We start from the raw sequence: 22936 nt of genomic DNA, 5'->3' as shown, positions 1-22936 counted from the left end.
GCCCATAAGAGGCGCTGCTTCTGCTACGGAAATCCAGAAGAAAAATAAATAAGAAGAGGAGGCGAGCATGCGCATAAAGGGTGAGACTCCGCGGGCTCAACAGTCATTGGCTAGAGGGTCGAGTGGTGTGGCGATGACGTCATGGTTTACGGTTTCAGTCGGTTTCAGGCGTCCACACGAATCCAAAACAAAACCGGGTAGATTTGAAACCACCTCCGAGGGTGGTTTCAGAAGTTTACGGTTTCGGTCAGCGGATTCACCGGCTTCGTGTGGACCCCCCCCCCCCCCCGCCCCCCACATCAGGCGGCGAGCCGTCAGCTGGGGCTGGAGCAGCAGCTGCAGACCCTCCAGGACAACGAGCAGGCCCTGCAGGAGCTGCAGGAGGCCCTGGGCCAACTGGACCACACGCTGACCTCCTACCTCACGGACCGGCTGGACGCCTTCCAGCTCCCGCAGGAGGCGCAGGTACCCCTGATACCCGTACAGACACCGCTGGGTGAGCTGGGTACTGATTTGAATACTAAAGGTACGCAGGTACACCTGATACACATATCGAAACGTTTGTGAGCATTCAAAGAATGTCCTGGGGGGGCCAAGAAGGTCAGCATTGAGACGCACGCAAGCAGACAGAAAACAAGGAAATATTTGAACACACAGACGCTCGCACACAAACACACAGACGCAAGCGTAGACACCTGGCCTCACCTCTCCTCTCCCTGGGCCTGGGCGCAGAGCATCGGCGTGGAGATCGCGGCCCACGAGGCCACGGTGGAGGACATGAAGAGGAGGAACGTGGCCAACATGCCCCCCGCCGCCACCGAGGGCAAGGCGGCCCGGAGTGGCACCATGCTGGAGCAGCTGCAGGTACACACAGCGACCAGCAGCCCCCCCTGGTGGCCAACCCCCGCTACTTTCAGATAAATGCCTACCATACTTGTAGCTTGTAATTTATTTCAATGATATGTGTTCTAAATTTAGAGAGATATTTGCTATTGTTGGATAGAAAATTACCTGAAAAGTCTCATGGACGTGTGCGTGTGTGTGTGTGTGTGTGTGTGTGTGTGTGTGTGTGTCTCACAGAGGAAGCTAAGGGAGATCTCCACCAAGTACCAGCTCTTCCAGAAGCCGGCCAACTTCGAGCAGCGCATGCTGGACTGCAAGCGGGTGCTGGACGGGGCGCAGGCCGAGCTGCCCGTCCTGGACGCCCCCACCTCCGACCCCGAGACCCTCCAGGCCCACCTCAACGGCTGCATGGTGAGAGAGGGAGAGCTTCAATGGACCACCCTCACGACAATGTTTCCATTTTCCCGGCATTTTAGGCTTTTAGTCTTACCGACCTTTCACACATGAACTCCGGATGAACTGGAGAATCAGGTCTGGAGATGATCAAACATGCAACGCACACAACAGGAGATAAGCCGCGTCGGACGCGTTCACACATGATGCTCCGTATACTTAGGAGAGGGGAGGCGGAGGCAGGACGTAACCCAAAATAGTATGCAACAGAGGTGGCAGTGTTCTGTTGACAACACCTTGAGGATGGCGTTTGAGGATACCAACTCTGCAATGCAGACTCTTTTTTGCGATGATATCGATACTGGATTTATTTAGACGTGAACCTATAAGCATAATGTCGTTGCTTTCAAGTGAGGATCACAAAAAACAGTGTTTGCTCAGAGCAGACACATACAGACACAGACACACACAGACACAGACAGACACGCACGCACACACAGACACACACACACACACACACACACAACCCCACCCCCAATGCCTTCATCTTCACTCTTCCGTTTCATGTGTGCATGGGCGCAGAAACTGTACAAGCTGCTGAGCGAGGTGAAGCTAGAGGTGGAGACGGTGATCAAGACGGGCCGGCAGATCGTGCAGAAGCAGCAGACGGAGAACCCCAAGTCCATGGACGAGCAGCTGACGGCCCTCAAGCTGCTGTACAACGACCTGGGGGCCCAGGTACGGAGGCCCCGGGGCCCGGCTTCAGCTGCACACCCTCAACCCCCCTCAATGTTGAGTGGATGGGATCTGAGACTTCTTAACCTTCAATGTTTTTAACATGTCTTCCCGTAATAGTTTATTTGTTTTCTATCGTCTTTTCAATGATGATAAAAAAAAAAGGAGAGAATAATCCTGCATATCTTCCATGATGTGTTCAACAAGACTTGTGATCTCAATGTTCCTCTACTGGTTAAAGTGGTTCACTCAGATATCGAATGTTTATTAAATGTACATCACGCCGCTATGCGGGGAGGTCACCGCCGCCCCCCAGTGCATGACATTAATGACACTGCCAATGCCAGGGCTGTCGTCGGTTGGCCATAGGCTCAGGTTCCTCCTTGTCTTGTGGCGTGTCCTCGTCGGACCAGGTGACGGAGGGCAAGCAGGACCTGGAGAAGGCTCTGTCGCTGTCCCAGAAGTTCCACAAGGAGAGCGCCGCCCTGCAGGCCTGGCTGACCACCCACGACGCCCAGCTGCAGCAGAAGAACAGCTCGGGAGACATGCCCGCCGAGATCGACGCCGAGGTCGCCTGGGCTAACGTGAGTACTGTGGGTGTGGGTATGTGTGTGTTTTGTGTTCTTTGTGTTCTTTGACTGTATGTGTGTGTGTGTGAGTGTTTGTGTGTTTATGTTTTTTGTGTTAGTGTGTATGCTGTGTGTATATTTTTACCTCCTATATCCAGTGGATCTCTAAGTCTATAGCATTGTTTCTTAGGTTGTTTATGTCATAAAATATCTCCTCATATAATTCATTTATCAACGTCGGATGTGTACATTTTGTTTGCGTTGGTTGTTTGATTATCTGCCTCAACAAGTGTGTGTGAATGGGAATGTTTGTGTGTGTCCTTCTGTTTGTTTTTTGGTGTGTGTGTGTGTGTGTATCCTTCTGTTTGTTTGCCTGTGTGTGTGTGTGTGTGTGTGTGTGTGTGTGTGTGTGTGTGAATGGGAATGTTTGTGTGTGTCCTTCTGTTTGTTTTTGTGTGTGTGTGTGTATCCTTCTGTTTGTTTGCCTGTGTGTGTGTGTGTGTGTGTGTGTGTGTGTGTGTGTGTGTGTGTGTGTGTGTGTGTGTGTGTGTGTGTGTGTGTGTGTGTGTGTGTGTGTGCGTGTGTGTGTGTCCTTCTGTTTGTTTGCCTGTGTGTGTGTGTGTGTGTGTGTGTGTCCTTCTGTTTGTTTGCCTGTGTGTGTGTGTCTCTATGTGTGTGTCTCTATGTATCGGTTGACGTCCCCGCCCCCCCTCTGCCCCCCAGGGCCTGCTGAAGGAGACGGAGCGGCGCAAGGCGGAGCTGGGCGCCCTGGCGGAGGCGGCGGGGGGGCTGCAGACCCTGGTGGAGGGCGGCGGGGCCCGCCTGGACCAGGAGCTGAGCGGCCTCAACGAGGGCTGGGGCCGCGTGCGCACCTGGACCGAGGACTGGCTCAGCGCCGTGCTGGTGAGGGAGCTCCACCTTTAAGCATCATGTTTATAGATAACGAAAGTAAAGAGGGTATGAAGAGGCTAGGCTATATGGACGGACCTCATATCTTCATTTATTTATAGTCTTTATGTATAATGCAAAGTAAAGAGAATAAATGGTCCCGACAATATGGACGGACCTCATTTCTCCATTTATTCCAAAAGTTTATGTCTAAAGAAAAGTAAAGGGAGAATAAATGTCCCTGACTATGGGGATGGCACACAATTCTCCATTTCCTTTTTACCACTTATGTGTAATGAAAAGTACAGAGAATAAATGGCCCTGACTATATGGACGGCCCTCATTTTTACATTTATTTGAGACGTTTATATTTATGAATAGTATACTTTTCTATGCTTTTATAAAGAAAATGCTTTAATACCGCAGAAGACCTGACCTTCACAGTGTTGCTTGACGTTGCGCCCGTGTCACTGTTTTCCCTTTTCACCCGCATCAGAGCCACCAGAATGAGGTGGAGATCTTTGACGAGAACCTGGCCCACATCAGCACCTGGCTGTACCAGACGCAGATCCACCTGGACGAGGCCGAGAGACTGCCCTCCGCAGACAGAGAGAGAGTGATCAAGGTAGCGGCCCTCGGAGCCAGCAGGCCATACTTCACGGTCATAGTTACTATATGCTTTGATTGGAATAATAAGGCCTTCATGGGTGGAGTGAAATGTCAAAATGTCCAAGATTGTTACACAGTCAAGAAAGTTTAGTTGTTGCTTTCGCACAAAACAAAAAGGAAATCTCACGACACATCAAATTTTGCATTAAAACGAGACAGTAAGCCATAGCCGACATCATGAGTCACATCATGTTGTGGATGCTACAAAGTCCTAACACACACTCTTCCTGTGTGTGTGTGTGTGTGTGTGTGTGTGTGTGTGTGTGTGTGTGTGTGTGTGTGTGTGTGTGCTCAGCGCATGCTGGAGGAGCTGGCGGAGCTGCGTCTGCGCGTGGACAGCGTCCGGGAGCAGGCGGTGATCTTGATGAGCAGCAGGGGGCCGGCCTGCCACGACGTGGTGGAGCCCAAGCTGGCCGAGCTCAACCGCAACTTCGACAAGGTGTCCCAGCACATCCAGACGGCCCAGGTACGCACGCAGGCACGCATCAGTGTGGGTCAAACCCACGCTGTGTCTCCCCATTAGCACCCTCTAGTGGCTCGGGTTGGAGCTACAAGAATAAACCATTAAATGATCACTCGAGGGACATTGCCTGGATGGATGAACATTGTAGATTGTTGCGTTTTACTCTTGAGGAACGTTTCGTTTCATATACTCTATATACTAGAAGTAATTATTTTTTTTATTCAAAACACATTTTTCAAGGCAATATACACGTTTGGCTTATAGCTCAATAATGCCTGCAAGTAAGCGATAAGGAAACACATAGTTTACTACCTCCAGACAGATTATAATTGAATGTGCGCTCGGTAGACCAAATCAAAACCAATCATTTGCAAGTGAACACCAAGTTCACTTGCAAAACCCGACTATCTTCCCCTCCATGTAATTCATGTATGAGTATGTGTCGCTGTGTGTGTGTGTGCGTGTGCGCGTGCGTGTGCGTGTGTCTAACAGATGATGAGCAGTCTGGAGAGCAGCGGTGTTGAGATGATGATGCTGCAATCATCTCAGCAGGTAACGGCTAAACCAAAAGTGCAACCGTTTTAAATACCCAAACCTCATCTATTCATACCACCACATTCGCCATCTTAAATAAATGTACTCTTTAGTCACTCACAACTCAATTGCAATGCAATGCCGGCAGCCCAATCCTTTTTAATACAATCCATTCTGCTCACACAAACCAAGCGTAATTAATCGTTCGCTGTTTTTGTTGTTGTTGTTGTTATCAGCAGCAACAGAATTTCATCCAGAGCCAGCAGAGCAGGATGGAGGTCCAGAGCGCCAGTCAGTCCCAGGTCCCCTCCGGGGGCCCCGGGCGGTCAGAGGGCCCCAGCGAGGTGCTGCACCTCCAGGCCCAGCTCCAGGATAGCCTGCTGGCCCTGCAGCGGCACCAGGAGCCCGCACAGTCCCTGGATGATGACAAGGTTCAGCCCATTCACTGTGTTCAACATCCACTATGGCCCTGGAACCTCTCTCCTTAAAGGGTCATTGAACCTCCCAAACTCATAGTCATAGCGTTAGGATTCCGCTATGACTATGAGTTTGGGAGGGGAGGGGGGGGGGGGGGGGGGGGGGGGTGGTGTTACGACCCATGGCAACTGTATGATACCTTTTCAGTACCGTCGTTGTGTATGAGCGTCATAGTGAGCGAGTGTCTCTTATGAAACGCGCCGGTCGCAGGTGGCGATGTTTGGAGGAGCTTAACCCGGTCGGATGCGGAAAATATGAACAAGCCGCTGGTCAGACAGAGCGCCACGCGCCGCATTCACACACGTCGGGGCGATATACCATAGGTGTCCGAGTAGATCCCTCTCTCTCGGGTCCACAGCTGCCGAGGCAGAGCTCCACGCATCGATCACACATCGCACTCCTACACACACCTCGCCGTCGTCGCTTCAACTGGACTGGATTTGTACTTTCAGGCACCTCAGCATCACCCAAAGACCGTTACCTGCCTTGGATTCAGAGTGGAACCTTCACCTAGTGTTTTGGGAGAATGGCAAAAACATAGGAATGAACACCTGTTTTCTCTAGAATATTGTCAAATAATGACATACAATGACATAATAGCATGGATTACTATTTTCACGATCATATAAGACATAGTTCCACGTTTAAAGCACGCTTTTTGGTTCAATTGCTCTTTAACATCACTCCTGAGTAGATATGAATATAAAATTGTGTTTAAAAAAACGACTATATTTTATACTTTTACTTACTTCTACAGATGGGCTTTTAAGTAGTATACTTTATCTGAAACAGAGCGGCTGTTATGCAAGGCTTTGAGTTGTGCTGATCAGGGGAAATAGTTGAGTGTTTTCATGTTTGCTGAAGTCTTCTCTCATAGGCGTTTGCCAACTACAATATAATGTCACAATGAGTTGAGGAAATATTGTTTGACACACTCCTTATAGTGTCCTCTTTGTTCTTTATCTACGCCGTTTTATGAGTGTGTGTGAAGCACCAGCAGCTGTAGTGGCTGTATAAACGATAAGCATAGCTTTGACTGGCCATCCCAAGGCCTAGGAAGTGTTTGCGAGCGCACAGATTAATCAGTGTTTTTTGTTTGCCACACACTCACACTCGCACTCAAGAACACTGGATGTGTGTGTTGGAATGAAAAGGCCGACCAATCCAACACAAGGTCAGTGTGACGGCCAGGAAGCTAGCTTGGCTTTCTTGTATCCTTGCTCAACTCGCAGCAAGCCTTGTTGTTCGTGATGTTGGCAAGTTACATTTGATTCAGTCAAGCGTGCATGGAACAGTTGCCAAACCTTTGGCGACTCGCACTTGGTTGGCTTTTCGTCGTCGTCGTCGTCGTCGTCGTCGTCGTCGTCGTCGTCGTCGTCGTCTTCAGCAACAACAACAACAACATCAACCACCATGGATCAGAAGCTGTTGCGTTGCGTCTCTCTCTTTGACCTCTGAACTCCCCATCACCCCCCATCAGCTGGACGAGGAGAAGGCTGGGGTGGAGGAGCTGCTCCGTCGCGGTGAGGAGGTGCTGGAGCACGCGTCGGACGACACCCAGCGCGAGGAGCTGAGGGTGCTGCTTCTCCGACTGCAGAGCCAGTACTCTGCTCAGAGGGTGAGACGCACGCACGCACGCACGCACGCACGCACGCACACACATTGTCCTTTTGCCTCTCACAAACAGAGGCCTTTAACACTTATGCAGGGTAAAGGTATCGGTTGTTATGTGTTTATTTCTGTATTTATTTGGAGTTTTTGTCATTTACAGTAGAAAGATGTGATTTGTGATGGTCAGTTGTACCTTGTACTCATTTGTGGATGAATTGTGTGTGTGTGTGCGTGTGTTCGCGGGTGTTTTCCAGGAGCGGAGAGTGCTGCAGGTCAGACAGGTGGACACCTCAGTGGAGTCGTCTTCCACATACAGCTACACGGAACACAGCAGCGACATGTCTTCTGAGGTACGCGTGTTATACCCAAAAAAAGGACCAGATGTACATTCATAATCAAATCATGTATTTACAATTAGAAGAGACCAATGGCAATAGAATTTTTTATCTGCCCCTCAATCACCTCTTTATAATGTGATTGCTCTCTTCCCTGTGACTCTGTTGTCCTACCCCTGCGCGGCCACCAGATGTCGCCAGTGGAGCGTGCGGCTCCCGCTGGCCCCTCAGCCTCAGACTACCTGCTGGACATCAACAAGGTGCTGCTGGCCATGGCCGACAGCGAGCTGCTGCTCAACTCTCAGGAGCTCAGCGGGAGCAACTACGAGGACTTCTCCACCCAGGAGGACACGCTGAGGGTGGGGGAGCCTGCATACTTTGTACATCAGCAAATCGCTTATTTAATCATAAGCGATTTGCTAATTATTATGCACTACACTTATTATACACTACGATTATACACTACACTTTAATTTCTGTTTATCCTCTCAAATTGAACATCATTTCTCTTGGTTACTTATTTCTTTCATAATCTTTCTTTGTATATTTTTTCCTTATTTTTCTCTGACTCGCTCTCTCTCTGTCGTTCTCTCTCTGTCGTTCTCTCTCTCTCTCTCTCTCTCTCTCTCTCTCTCTCTCTCTCTCTCTCTCTCTCTCTCTCTCTCTCTCTCTCTCTCTCTCTCTCTCTCTCTCTCTCTCTCTCTCTCTCTCTCTCTCTCTCTCTCTCTATGACTCTCTCTCTCTCTATGACTCTCTCTCTCTCTATGACTCTCTCTCTCTCTCTATGACTCTCTCTCTCTCTCTATGACTCTCTCTCTCTCTCTATGACTCTCTCTCTCTCTATGACTCTCTCTCTCTCTATGACTCTCTCTTCTCTGACTATCCCTCTCTCTCTCTCTCTCTCGCCCCATAGAACATAAAGGACGGTCTGGATCAGCTGGGAGAGCGCGTGGCCACCCTCCACGAGCGCCAGCCAGATGCCATCGAGGACGCCAGCCCCGGTGAGGTGGCACAGATTGGAGACGCCCTCACCCAGCTCAATGCCGAGTGGGACCGCCTCAACCGCGTCTACAACCACCGCAAGGGGTGGGTACACACACACACACGCATACACAGAGACACACACACACACGCATACACAGAGACACACACACACACACATACACAGCGACACACACACACACACAGAGACACACACACAGAGACACACACACAGAGACTCAGACACAGAGACACAGACACAGACAGACAGACAGACAGACAGACAGACAGACAGACGCACAGACGCACAGAGATTAGAATTTTTTATTCAATATTGATTTGGTTAGGGCTATTTCAGTTGCAATATCAATATTGCCGGGATATGAAAGAGATTCTTCAATAACTAATGCTGTTCTTTGTACAAGGAACCCTCTAAAGTGGTGCATTATTAAACATTTTCATGTTTGCATTAAGAATTTAGCCAAAAGGCTAAATTTTCTGTGTACATTTTTGCTCGGAGGCTGCCCTTAGGAGACCTTGGAGCATTCACAGGAAAGGGCATATATTAAAGGCAGTAGGTTAGATTCTTCTCGCTGCTCTGGTGCATGTCATTCCCTCTCTTCTACAACCTGCCTCCCCATTTTTCTTCACTGTCCAGTCCATCAAGTAGCAAAAAGCCCCCTTAATTAGAAAATTTAGATAGCATCACAGGGATTCGGGTTCAAATCGGATCAATAAATAAGTAAATAATAAAAAAAAATTTACCCAGCCTGAAACACACACACACGCCCATGATGCCTTGTCAGAATGGATGAGTGACGAACATAACATGGGAAACGCATACAAATTGTATGCTGTGTGTGCGTAGCATGTGTGTGTGTGTTTGTGCGGCTGAAAGCACGCGGGTGTCTTTACCTAAGCCTAGCGGACTAAATGCCAGCTGCCAGTCCGTCAGGAATCTTCCACTGATAAGATGGACAGAAAGACGATCTGACCTCAGATACTGTCGATCTCCCACACTCACAAAAAGCCCCTTAAGCACACACATATACGCCTACGCACGCACGCGCCCCCTTATCGACCTTGATTACTATCAAAACAGTTCCTTGGGCACACATGCGGAAACAAACGCAAGCTCAGACTTGTGCTCAATTCCCCATTATTTCCTTTTTCCGCTCTCTCTCCCACATTCAAAAGCTCTTGGTTGACCTTGTTGTTAAGGAACAGCATTCCTTGGGCGTTTATTTTCCATACACAAAGTGTTTCCATGCACAAAGTGTCGAACTTGCCCATGATGATGATAGTCGCATCTGAAATAGAGATGTCTGTAGCTGCTTGGCAACAATAGTGTAGGGATCTGATATTCAACGAGTGTGTTGCCGTTCTAGCCTCTTCTGCATCTCCTTCGGGGTTCCTCGTGATTGAAACGATAATAGACGTTCCAAAATAAGTCAGGCGCTCGCATTAAAAAGAAATGGATTGTGAAGATGATTGGATAAATTGTGTTTGTCTGATTTGAGTCAACAGGAAATTGGATGCCACGGCTTTGATGCCAGTCTGCTTTTTATGTGTTTGCTCAAAGTGAGAAAATGGGAGAGTAAAAAAGAGCAGAAGTAAAATCACTGTCATTTTTGTGAAGAGTAAAAACAATCAATTCTGCTTTCAGCATCCGCAAAGATGCAGGGTAGCACTACTTTGTAGTTATGTATTAGACCTCAGAGAAGGTCACGATTACCCCAACCCCTGGATGTGTTCATTACGTCTGCCCTCCGTACATCAAGTCTCTGTTCATCGATAAAGCCGGATACATGGTAGCAAGCCTTGTGAACAGGGATGTGTCTACGGTTTTAATTCTGTGGATGTATTAAAGTGTTCATAGCCAACTGCAAGAAAAATCTCCAAAACAACACGTGAAACCACGCTTTAGTTTTTCTACTACTGTTATTTTGTGTGAGGAAAAACCCTTTTAATGTCAAAAGAGAGTAACAGACTGCAGATGGCATCAATTATAGCTACAGCTGGTTCATAGGCAGGTGCGAAATTGCATTTTATTATATTTACTTCTATTGACTTCAAACGTGCAGTATGTTATTTTTCCTCGGTTCGCCGCTATAAGCTACACGGACATTCCACTGAACATACATGCTAAAACGACAAATGGCATAATGTCACGTGTTTCTTATTTCCATAATCAAAGCAGAACGTTTGCGGCCTCCCTCCAGCCTCTCTAGACGCTAAACTGGATGAATCAGGTCAATTGGGCCGCTTGTTCTGTAACGAGCATTCTGTGATGAGCGTTGTGTAATGACTGTGGTGGCGCCACCTTGTGGGCTGCAGAGGCTTCGACCGGGCCGTGGAGGAGTGGCGCCAGTTCCACTGTGACCTGAACGACCTCGGCCAGTGGCTCCGGGACACCGAGGGCCTGATGGCCGAGGGCACGGGGCCCGACGGACAGCTGGACCTGGACACGGCCGCGCTACACCAGCAGGTGTGTGTGTGTGTGTGTGTGTGTGTGTGTGTGTGTGTGATGCATGAGTAAATACATGCAGACCTGTGTGTGTTTGAACTAGATGTACACCGACGTGATGTTATTTTAGATTTCTGGGATTCTAGGTGAAAATGGTCTGTAATCAAACGTTAAATGTCTCCATTGAGGTTAAAGTAGTGGATGATGTATGTGGACATACTATGTTTTACTACAGATGCAAGGCCAGCAATGCCTTTCAAGTTCAATCAAGGAAGGACACGTCCTTATTTATTCATTCATTCGTGATCCAAATAACGTTTTCCCCCGCACAATAAATGTGCCATGGTAATGCGTCAACTCCCCGTGATTAAAGCCAGCCGCTGGCGAGAGATGTGGGATAATTGGATTTTCCTCCCAAGGAGAGTAAGACAATGGCCCGATATTTCACCTAATAACCAAACAGCATGCATATGCAGCCGGTTGATTTATAGAGCGCAGCGTGGAAGTAGAGGTAGAAACTAAGCAATGCAGGCGGGGGCGGTGGGGGGGTAAAAGCAACTTATTTACTTCTCCTCTCGTGTTATTAAATTACCAAGTCTCAAGTCAACTTGATTGTTAATGAAGCCCTGAAATAATCGATGACGGTGGGAAAGACCGCCTTTGTTTGGCTACGGGCCGGACCTCCACCCACATCCACCTCCAGAGAGGACAATGTAATCAGGGCCGAACAGGGATTGCGTCGTAGTCGATGACGTAAACTTGGTCAATCAAGGGCCACGTCATATTTGAGTGTGTAAAATACAGGCCGCTGCTGGTAATGCAGTCATGGTGTCTCCCCAAGCAACAAGTGGTAACGTCAGCATTATTGCAGTACACAAGGCCGTATGTGCAGTTATTGCAGAAATAGACTTGATGACTACTTTTAAACAAGAACAAAAGTATGAACTCGCAGAGTTTCTCGGAAGAAAAATATGTTTTCTCTGATCTGGACAGCCCACCGTGAAGGCATCACATGTATTGTTCCGCTGATTGGGTGACGGAGTTTGTCGGTCAAGGCAAGGACTCCCACCGATTTGAAATGGATGCGATCCGCTGGGCCTTGTAGCCAGACAGAGTGTGAGGTCACGTGATCAGGATGGCCTCCAGGCTGGGGATACTCTTGAGTTCCTGACTCTATCTACGAGCTACCAGTGTCTCGTTAGAGAGGGAGAGGGAGAAAGAGAGAGAGAGGTCATGATTAAGATCAAGCGTTCGGAAATTGATGGACCAATTATTTGACCCACCCCGGGGGTAGCGTGACGCTCCCTCCTCAGTTCTTTATGACTGCGGCTTGGCGGGAGGAAGATTTGGCGGCTGGCATGCTGATTGGCCACAACTCAGGGCGGCTGGTCAGAGGGGGGACTTTTGATGGAAGGAGAGAGCAGTGCCCAGGGACCCGGCCCTGGGCAAATGAGCTGACGCACATCTATTTGATCGTTTGATTTCCACACCCTCTTAACTTTCGTGTGTGTGTGTGTGTGTGTGTGTGTGTGTGTGTGTGTGTGTGTGTGTGTGTGTGTGTGTGTGTGTGTGTGTGTGTGTGTGTGTCCCTCCCTCCCTCCATCTGTCTTGCAGGAGCTGGAGGAAGGCCTCGCCAGCCACCAGCCCGACCTGGCCGTGCTGTCCCGCACGGGGGAGCACATCATCGGGCAGCTGTCGGGCCCCGACGGGCCCCTGCTGCAGGACAAGCTGGAGGTCCTTGGCCAGCGCTGGAGGGCCGTCAGCCGCCAGGTGCTGGAGCGGAGGAGGAGGTAGGCATATGTGCACACACACACACTCTCTCTGTCTCACTCACACACACACACACACACACACACACACACACACACACACACACACACACACACACACACACACACACACACACACACACACACACACACACACACACAAATCACACAGACACAGACGAATGTGTGTATAATGGTCATTATCACAGCGCTAAGGAACTCTATCCCTCATTGGAGGGATGTGTCTTGGCTTCCTGAGTTAACTGGGTGTTTATGTATTATAGGTTTATAAAGTTCCGCTCTGCCTTGTTGACTGATTTAAGCTCCAGATACAACTGCAATGTCAATATAAATGTTGTGGAATGAGAGAGGTGACGTAGTGATCCTGTGTGTGTGTGTTTGCAGGTTGGCTGAAGGTGACTCAGGCGCTCTGGCAGAGCTGGTGAGGAGGAGCGGGGAGCTCTCCCATTGGCTGCAGGAGGCTGAGCATGCGGCCGCCTCACTTCCTGATGGGGCCGCCACGGACAGAAACCTCCAAGAACTCAAGGTACCCCTCCTCCATCTGCACGGCCTCCCACCACCCCACATCGATGTCTCTCCACCACCCCACATCGATGTCTCTCCACCAGCCCACATCAACGTCTCTCCACCAGCCCACATCAACGTCTCTCCGGGCTGGGGAGCTCTCTGTAGCCTTGTGTCTCTGTAGCCTTGTCTCTCAGTAGCCTTGTGTCTCTCAAGTGTCAAACTTGCAATATGACTCGCGTCAAGTGCAGCCCCTAGCACCAATAGGAAGTGTCGCGCTGCAGCATCAACAGGAAGACCTGCAAACTTGTCAACTTTCAGCTTTCAGCTTTAAAAGAAGCGCTTTTTCAGGGGCGGCAACGCGGTGCAATAGGACAGTGGCGTGCACTGGCACGCGCCTAACAGTCACCAGTGTGGGGGTTGAATATTGAAAAGAATAGGGGCGGCTGTTTTGACACACACCGTCCAACGGCGGTGTATTTTGGGCTTCAGTAGCCTTGTGTCTCAGAGGAGCCTTGTGATACTGCTGTCATCGTGGTCTCGTACAGTGCTTTTATTGTTCTTATTCTCTTTGTGGTCGGCCCTCAGTGTCAGGCTTTTCCAACCTGTAATGTTGGAACTGAAAGAAAGCGGGATTTCTATTATTTATTTCAGATTTATATTTCATGATTTTTGGGATCAAAAGCCCTCCTGCTCTCTGAATGCAGATCAGATCCGATCAGGTGTGTTGACTAAACACACAAGAATTTGAAAACAAAGTCAAAAACATTAATGAGGACGAATGAACGATAAAAAGACAAGCATATATTTTTCTCTTTTGGCATTTATAATACATTTGAACCTCTCTTCACACTATTCCATCTGCTTAGATCTCTGTTGTTGTTACCATTTCTCCACATCCTCCCTAGTTTCTCTGGTGACTCCTTCTCGTAACAAGTCCTCAGCTTTGAAGCCCGAATCTTCCTTTCAGTGTCTCGGTGCTTCCCCCCCCCCCCCCCCCCGCTTCAGGCCCTGGCTGAGGAGATGGACGCGCAGAACGAGAGCCTGGCCTGGCTCAACAAGCATGGTCCTCCCATCCTGGCCAATCCCATCATGGGCCCCCAGGAGAGGGACATGCACGTCGCCAAGCTGAGGGCCATCAACCTCAGCTGGAGCAAGGTGGGTGGCAGGGGTGCCTGTGCAGCTCGTGAGCCCTGTGTGGAGCTCTGGGCCGACGCTATATGGATTGGTCTGTGGTGGTGTTGAAAGGATGATTGTATTTTGTTCCGTCGACCGTCTCCTCTCAGGTGACCCGTGATTTGATGGACAAGGCCGGGGAGGCGGAGACTAACATGCAAGGCCACGCGGTCTTCCAGGACCGCATGAACCGCCTGACGGACTGGGTCCAGGTCACGCACCAGACCATCGCGGCCCGAGGCGTCAGCCCCGTCCAGGCGCAGGTAACCCGCCCCCCCCCCCCACCCCTCCCTCCCTCCTCCTTGTCGGTTGACTGGAAGCAGCCAGCAGGGGCTTGCTCTCACACACACACACACACACACACCAAGAACTCCCAACTCTTGGAATGTTGCAGACTTTAAACATTATTTTAAATAGATTACGCAGCACCTTGAATGCAAGCCTTGTGCCTGCTGTGTTATTGAAAACACACACACACACACACGCACGCATTCACACATTAGAGACACAACATGGGCATGCACCAACCTTCTTTGTGTGTGTGTGTGTGTGTGTGTGTTCGCTGTGTCAGGAGCTAGAGACCTCTATGAAGGAGCGGAAGAGAGACCTGGAAGACCTGTTGGCTCGCTCCATAGAGCTGCAGCGGCGACAGCAGCTCCTGCCTCAAGAAAAGGTCCCCGTTGCCATAGGAACAAAACTTGTCGATATGTAATGCAAATTTGTAGCGCATGAGTCAAGCAATTCATTAGGGTAATTGCTTTTCTTTTCCTCTGGCAGATGTACCTTAATTAAAGATTCACTTTAAGCGCGTCGCTGTACGGGCTCTCATTAGACTCCAGCTCGTGGCGTTCTCTCCAGTAAAACACTTCCACCCATGAATCAGAGAAAGGCTTTGCACACCTGTAGTGTGCAGAAATACAATGCCTGAGCTATTGTTTCATGTGGCTTCTTGCCACATGGCGGTCGGCCATCTCGTGGCAGTACGCTCTACCACTTACAGGGCGTACTGCCACTCGTTGGTTCCACAGAGGGATCGAGTTGAACCCGTGTGTTTCCAATGTCTCCCTGGAATGCACAGGTCAAGGTGGAGCAGCTGGCTTCTGATTGGAAGGCTCTGGACGTGCGGCTGCGGGAGTCCCTCCAGGCTCCGCCTCCCAGCTCAGCGTGGATGCAGCATCACAGCATGGTCCAGCACCAGCAGCTCGGTACGCCCTACTTCCTCCCCCACTTCCTGTTTGATGGCCGGCAGAAAGCTAGAGTGTAGCTTAAAGGGCCCTATTTAAGTCTAGCCTTACCTGACTACGTCCCAGTATGTCCCTTCTAAACTTTAGAGAGTAAATAGTCAATGTTTTACTTCGATGAGGTACATTGCTGTCCTACCCATACGATAGATCAACCTGCCAGCCGACCCAGCTGACCGTACCAATGGTAGGCTGATCTATCCGTCATCCATCTGGGCAGACAGACGCGCCCACGAGTAGATCTGATCCAAGCCCCTGCTGGTTCCTTTAACAGCAGCTCACACAAAGGCCTGTCGCACTCAGACATCCGGTGGATAGCAGCCCTGCATGGCTGGCTTCCTTGGCCTTTCTTATCTTACCCCTGTAGACCCATAGGAAATTAACTTGTGTCTAGCAAGCCCCCCCCCCCATTTAATGTGATTCAGGGCCATTTTGGACCATTTCTAGGGCAATTTCACCAAACTTGGGAAATAACTTTTTATGTTGCCTGAATGACAAACATTCAATATCTTCAGTGGAAAAAAGAGCCCACAGAGCCCACATCCGTCAAACATTGTACAATCACAATGTTTTTATAATATATTATGTTTTTATAATATAACAACAGATTTATGTGTGTTTCAACCCCCCAGTGTCCTCTGTCCCGTCGGCGTCCCGCCCCGTCCTGGCGGGCGAGGGCCCCCGCCACCAGGCCCCGCCCCACGGCGTGGACACGGTGGCGCCCACCGACCTGAACGTGACGGCCACGGAGCTGGCCGACTGGCTGCTGCTCATCAGCCAGATGCTCAAGTCCAACATCGTGACCGTGGGCGACACAGAGGAGATCCGGGCCACCATCCGCCGCCTGCAGGTGGGGGCCGGGGGGCTATGGGGGGGGGGGGGGGGGGAGGCTGTGGGGGGTGCTGGGGGTTGAGGGGGAGGGGGGGGGGGCTTCAGGGGGTCAGGAGGTTTTGTCAATGAAATGTGAACCCTGAGTGAGGACGCAAAGAAGTGTAGGAGTTCAGAACGTGTGCCTTTATTGCGTGCGTGCGAGCGTTTCTTGACCAGTTTTTATCGTGGAAAACTTGAACCATCAAAGAAGTGCTTGTGTTAAATGTCGTGGACATCTTTTTGAGTGTGCGTGTGCGTCCACCCTGCAGGTGACCAAGAGCGACTTGGAGCAGCGCCATCCACAGCTGGAGGACATCTTCACCCTGGCACAGAACATCAAGAACAAGACCTCCAATCTGGACGTGCGCACGTCCATCACTGAGAAACGTACGAGCGCCTGTATTGACGCCATCCTGCCAGCATGGGTCCTCTAGCGCGGGGTGGTTTAAGATTGGCCGTACAGTATAGTTCGGCCGTCATTTCCTCCGTCACCTCTATTTTTTATTTGATTTCTGAATAGTTGCCATGTAATTGGACTGGATTTCCAACTGATTCAACCCTCAAAGCAATTCTCAACCGTCTGTGTTTTCACTTTGTATTCATTATGCATGACCAGGTCTCTCTCTCTCTCTCTCTCTCTCTCTCTCTCTCTCTCTCTCTCTCTCTCTCTCTCTCTCTCTCTCTCTCTCTCCCTCTCCCTCTCCCTCCCTCCCTCCCTCCCTCCCCCCCACCCCACCCCCACATAGTGGAGAAGGTGCGTAGCCAGTGGGACGGCACACAGCACGGTGTGGAGGCCAGGCTTCGGCAGCTGGACAACATGATTGGCCACAGCGACCAGTGGGAGGAGCAGAGACTGGAGGTGGCGTCTGTGATTGGTCACAACGAGGGCCGCTACCATAGCCTGCTGCAGCACTCCAGGGAGTCACTGACGAAACAACTGACCGATAATAAGGTACAGTGACCCGTCCAAATGTACCGTAGATGAATGAATGCACCTCCTCATTGGTGGTATCTCATAAAAAAGAGAAACTGTATCAATAAAAATTAAAAACCCTACGCACTATTTCCTAGTATGGTTATTATAAAGTTAAAAACGCATGTTTTCTTACATGTGAATGGTTAGGTTGTTTATTCTTATTAAAGAGAGCGATTGCATTAGTTAGGATGAAACAGATGTTCAAATGATGGTCAACAATGCTTAATCAATCAAATCATATTTTTTTTCCTGAAAGAAAATGTGTGAAGCGACATCAAGCCATATTAGTGTCTATGGAATGAATTCGGTTTGATTGGATTTTTGGGATGTGGGCAATAAGGAAAAAAATAATAGAATTGCATCAGCCTTCTCCTTTGGGGAAGATCGAATTACACGCATCCACAATTCATCCTAGCGGCTGCTAATAAACCCACATGAGTTTCCTGCTGGTCGTTCATCATGTTAAATTGTGAAGCCGTACTCAGCGAACTGCCAATTCTGCTTCATCACCGTTGGCGCCGTGTCGCAATGACAGCCTCTGAACACTAGAGGGCAGCTGTGTTTATGAGAATGCTTGATCTGCTCCGCGTTGAGATTCCCGCCCCTACCACTCCTGGATAGTTGGAATTGTCATCTGTTGGAAGATATATGGCCTCCCATCTTCATTTGAGAACATCTTAAATCCTCAGAGATGAACTTTTTAAGAATTCGTCAGCTTAGCTGACAAAGTTAAATTATGTTTTCAAGAGACGTGCGGGAAAATATAAAGGTTAAATATATATATAAAAGTCAGCCCAGACTACTGGCGCAATAAAGAAAGGGTAAAAATGTGTCTGGCACGCAGAAGAGACTGAATTTAATTGAATGTCAGTTGGGTGTCTCATTACAAGAACATCAATATCCTCAGTGCCTAATTGGCCGCTCAGAAAGCAGATGACACGCGTAACAAAAGGCAAAAGAATAGGAATTAAACAACAAGTCGTATAATGGGAAACACACTGTGATCACTCTATGGCTTCTCTCTCTCTCTCACTCTCACTCTCACTCTCTCTGACTCTCTCTCTCTGACTCTCTCTCTCTGACTCTCTCTCTCTGACTCTCTCTCTCTCTCTGACTCTCTCTCTCTCTCTGACTCTCTCTCTCTGACTCTCTCTCTCTCTCTCTCTCTCTGACTCTCTCACTCTGACTCTCTCTCTCTCTGACTCTCTCTCTCACTCTCTCTGACTCTCTCTCTCTGACTCTCTCACTCTCTGACTCTCTCTCTCTCTCTGACTCTCTCTCTCTCTGACTCTCTCTCTCTGACTCTCTCTCTCTGACTCTCTCTATCTGACTCTCTCTCTCTCTGACTCTCTCTCAGGCCTTCCTGCAGGACCTGGGTCGAGGCCAGGCCAGCGTGGCAAGCTTCAACGATCTGTCCAATCAACTGCTCCGGGAGTATTCCATCGACGACACCAGGCGGATCAAAGAGGTTGCGGACAAACACAACGCCGCCTGGAACGGCATCAACAACAGGTCTGTCAAAAGAAGACACACAAACAGATACAGGCACACATACACACAGATACATATAGAGAGAGCGAGACACACACACACACACACACACACACACACACACACACACACACACACACACACACACACACACACACACACACACACACACACACACACACACACACACACACACAAAGACACACACACACACAAAGACACACACACACACACACAAAGACACAAAGACTCACACACACACACACAAAGACTCACACACACACAGAGAGAGAGAGAGAGATATGTGTATTCAACGTATGATGGATCCAACATGACTCTGGTGTCGCTGGGCGTTCTCGTGGACAGGGCGAGCGACCGGCAGGCCCAGCTGGACTGTGAGCTGAAGGGCCTGCAGGGGTCCCTCCGGGAGCTGGAGGCCTTCCTCAAGTGGCTCCAGGAGGCGGAGACCACCGTCAACGTCCTGGCCGACGCCTCGCAGAGGGAGGAGCTCTCCCAGGACCCCGCCCACCTGAAGGAGCTCAGAGCACAGCACGAGGTAGGCAGACGACTCCGCGGCTCAGGTTCGTGTGTGTGTGTGTGTGAGACAGGTGCTAGCTAATTAACTGTGTGTCACCCTTCATTAGCACATGCTTCGTTTGGAAGACAAGCAGTTTAGCGGGTTGGCGCACAATTAAAGAGGCTCAAGTGCGCCAGAGCACGCCAACACGCGTGTGTATGTGCACGCGTGTTCTCCTATCCACGGCTGGCAGGAGGCTGTTGATTCCCCCTGTGCCTCCTACTGATTTGGAATTCTGTGTATGTGTGTGCGTGTGTGTGTCGCCGTCGTCTGTCCTTTTTAAGCTGGCTTGTCATTTGCACAGCACTCACCCAAGGGAACCGTTGGCACACATTATCCTTTCCTTGTACGGGACATTTTGATCCAAAACGTCGAGGTACGCGTTCATCCCTTCGTCACACCCCGCTGCCGCTGAAAAGCCCCCCCCCCCCCCCCCCCCCCCCCCCCTCCCCTTTCATCCTTCCCCACCGCCCTGAATCCCTCAGACAAATCTCCGTTATCCATCTTGTGTGGATGACACACTGGGCTGCACCGCTCTGTACGTCTTTGGGCCGTAGACGCGGCATCGACCCGACCTTTTGTCGGATCCGCACGGTCAACGCCTCGTGGACGTGCGGGACCGGCGGGGCGGGGACATTTTGTGTCCTCACATGAATATGAAAGGTCTTGTGTTGTGTGTGCGCTCACCCTTCCTCCGTCTCGGAGCAAACGAAAGAACGGGGAAAAAAATCATTGTTAGCCGTGTCGTTGGCGGTTGAATTCACCAATAATTTAGGGACCATGACGGTATGCCTAGTGTCTCTCAGAAGCGTCATGGGGGAAGTGAGATTTCAGCTCAATTTCGGTAAAGCTGACATAATGGACTCTTGATTAACTGTCAACAGTGATTCTTTTGGTAAACGACTCTGTATTGTAGCGATGCTGCAATCACAAGTGCTCAAAGGAGACACTCCGCATGCTAATGCGTCGTGGAGTCTGCCAAGTCCTCCATAGATGTCCGCTTGGTTGTCTTTAGTACTTGACAAACCGAAACAACCCTTTGGTCAAGCAAAGTAGGCATGTGATTGTTTTGGAGGAGGCCGAGAGTTGCAAAGTAGATCCATTATTAATGTGTCTGCCAGCGGGCGCGTGGCGTCCGGTCGTACGCTTCAGGCTGCGCTGGTGGTTAACTCTGCAGCAGCGGCCCCCTCTGATGTGGACTGACCTGCTCAGTACCCGGCCTGCGGATACCACATCTCCAATAAGCGGCACACGCACACGATGCACACATAAACTATGCACTCACACACTAAGCACACACGCACACTATGCACCCACAGATATTCATATACCACACACGCTTTGCACACACGCATACATATCGAACTGACACCCTATGCAGATACATAGAGAATGCACGCTCACACACTAAGAACACACATACATATGAAACACATGATACAGACACACACACACAGCCTGAAGACAGTGTAAATGGCACAGTAAAAAACGCATAGCAGCATGTCTAGGCCTTTGTGTCCTGTGGGTGATGGTACAGCTATGATGTAACGCTCTGTATGATTTAACACTAGGATGACACCAAACCGCCGTGGAAGGGGTTGTGATGCTACCAAGCCGGCCGTACGCCTGCATTTACCTCTGCTTCAGAGCCTAACATCTCCCCAGCAAAGTGGTTTTACAGTACTCGCTCAACACAGGGCCAGTCACTGTATTGACTCACACTGGAGACCTGTATCAAGTTAAGCCTTGTTTAAACACTGCACTTTACCCAGCTCATCAGCCCATCAATACGAAGTGTGTGTGTGTGTGTGTGTGTGGGTGTGGATGTGCGTGTGGGCGCCTGCTCGAGGACCAAGTAAATACAGATTAATTTCGGTAAGCTGTGTCGAAAAACGGTAACGTGCAAATTTGCTCAGAGAAATTGTCTGCAGATCGCTGGTTTCTTAGTAATACATTAGTTTAACACTCGCAGCGTCGCAGCTGACTCTCTCTGACGTCAAGCCGAGTCTAAGCCCTATGTGCCGTGTGCCCCCCCCCCCCCCCCCCCCCCAGTGCACACTGTGTGATGCATAGCCTTAGGAGGGGGAACTGCGTGGGGAGGTACTGTTCTGCTCCACTGTGCCCAGCCAATCCAGAGGTTCCAATGTAACGCTATGGTGGAGTGGAGCCAGGAGCGACGCACCAAACAACGCCCGTTTGGGTTCTCACATTTTGGAGACCAGAAATAGAGCCCGATATTGATCAATTTCAGTGACAACTGCACACTTTTTTTTTTTTTGCAAGTATCCCTCAGAAGCTGAGGGATGCAGAGTGAATAGGCTTTGCATCGTACTCGTGCATGAAATAAATACAAATCATAATGCTGAATGGGAGCGGACACATGCGACCTGATTTCCGTTTAGCAGAACAGCGACATTAATTTAATTAAGGCCAGTGAATAAATCAAATCATTCGCTCAACCAATCACAATCAGGAGCTTTTGTTATAGTCACCATGGCCAATGTATATGTTGAAGGACTTAACTGCCTATTTATATCTGTTTCAACACACGGTATACTCTTATTGGATCCATAGTGGTGAACTACATTAATAGACCTATAATTATCGAAATATCTATTATAAGGATCGGTCATTTATCCAGTTACTTGCACTGTGGGACGTGACATGCACACCCATTTAAAATAATCCATCATATCCGCAAACTGCCGTTCGCAACACAAATTTACACTTGGATTGCAAGTAAAAGTCCAGTATAATTGAATCATCTTTAAACAAAGATAAGCTCGTCTCCACAAGGCCATGTAGTTGAATAGTAAATCGTTCATTTTACCATTTTTGCCGGCACAATATTTTTCGGAAATGCATCATATTCGCTTTGCGCCTAATGAAAATAGTTTTGCAGCGGCTATTATTGGGGGAGAAAACATGAATGTATTAAAGAATCATCATACGCATTTAATTTAATCCCCCTCATCAGTAAACTGCCGTTCGCTATACAAATTTACCCTTGGATTGGAAGTAAAAATGCAGTATAATTGAATCATCTAAAACCATGGATGTGAACGTCTTCCCAAGGCCATGTTGTTGAATAGTCAATCTTTCATTTTTACCGGCGTGATTTTTATTGGAATATCCGTTTAGCCTTTTTTATTCGCAACACGTCTGGTGTTAAAGGACCTTAACAGGCATTAGAAATAATAATGAACAAAAACACATGGGATTAAAAGCTATTGAATATTTAATGAGGGAAAATAATGACCGAACTGGACGTAAGACACATGGACTCCGCTGAAGATTTAATTTATATTGGCAACTCCATATCATAACGCGGCCAATGCTACTCTGC

At 49.3% G+C, this 22936-nt stretch overlaps 1 protein-coding gene across 3 annotated transcripts in view; it reads left to right on the top strand.

Moving 5' to 3' along the window:
• The window catches only part of utrn (utrophin), a 171244-nt gene that overhangs the window by 41097 nt on the left and 107211 nt on the right, over positions 1-22936 (top strand). For all 3 annotated transcript variants that reach the window (XR_003974299.1, XM_030345001.1, XM_030345000.1), the window contains exons 29-54: positions 304-465; positions 733-864; positions 1081-1254; positions 1819-1974; positions 2385-2555; positions 3264-3443; positions 3925-4053; positions 4393-4563; positions 5053-5112; positions 5331-5525; positions 7052-7189; positions 7437-7532; positions 7709-7876; positions 8431-8603; positions 10836-10986; positions 12580-12755; positions 13140-13281; positions 14268-14417; positions 14546-14698; positions 15007-15108; positions 15514-15640; positions 16309-16526; positions 16816-16933; positions 17293-17498; positions 18880-19034; positions 19380-19569. Coding sequence is in view for 2 of the 3 variants with exons in the window: in XM_030345001.1 (XP_030200861.1) it covers positions 304-465; positions 733-864; positions 1081-1254; positions 1819-1974; positions 2385-2555; positions 3264-3443; positions 3925-4053; positions 4393-4563; positions 5053-5112; positions 5331-5525; positions 7052-7189; positions 7437-7532; positions 7709-7876; positions 8431-8603; positions 10836-10986; positions 12580-12755; positions 13140-13281; positions 14268-14417; positions 14546-14698; positions 15007-15108; positions 15514-15640; positions 16309-16526; positions 16816-16933; positions 17293-17498; positions 18880-19034; positions 19380-19569 (3993 nt within the window). In the remaining variant the exon portion in view is untranslated. The remainder of the gene's footprint in view (positions 1-303; positions 466-732; positions 865-1080; positions 1255-1818; positions 1975-2384; positions 2556-3263; positions 3444-3924; positions 4054-4392; positions 4564-5052; positions 5113-5330; positions 5526-7051; positions 7190-7436; positions 7533-7708; positions 7877-8430; positions 8604-10835; positions 10987-12579; positions 12756-13139; positions 13282-14267; positions 14418-14545; positions 14699-15006; positions 15109-15513; positions 15641-16308; positions 16527-16815; positions 16934-17292; positions 17499-18879; positions 19035-19379; positions 19570-22936) is intronic.

The sequence above is a fragment of the Gadus morhua genome, chromosome 21 (assembly GCF_902167405.1).
Source record: "Gadus morhua chromosome 21, gadMor3.0, whole genome shotgun sequence".
In the NCBI taxonomy this organism is placed as follows: Eukaryota; Metazoa; Chordata; class Actinopteri; order Gadiformes; family Gadidae; genus Gadus; species Gadus morhua.
This window is presented reverse-complemented; position numbering and strand designations above follow the sequence as displayed.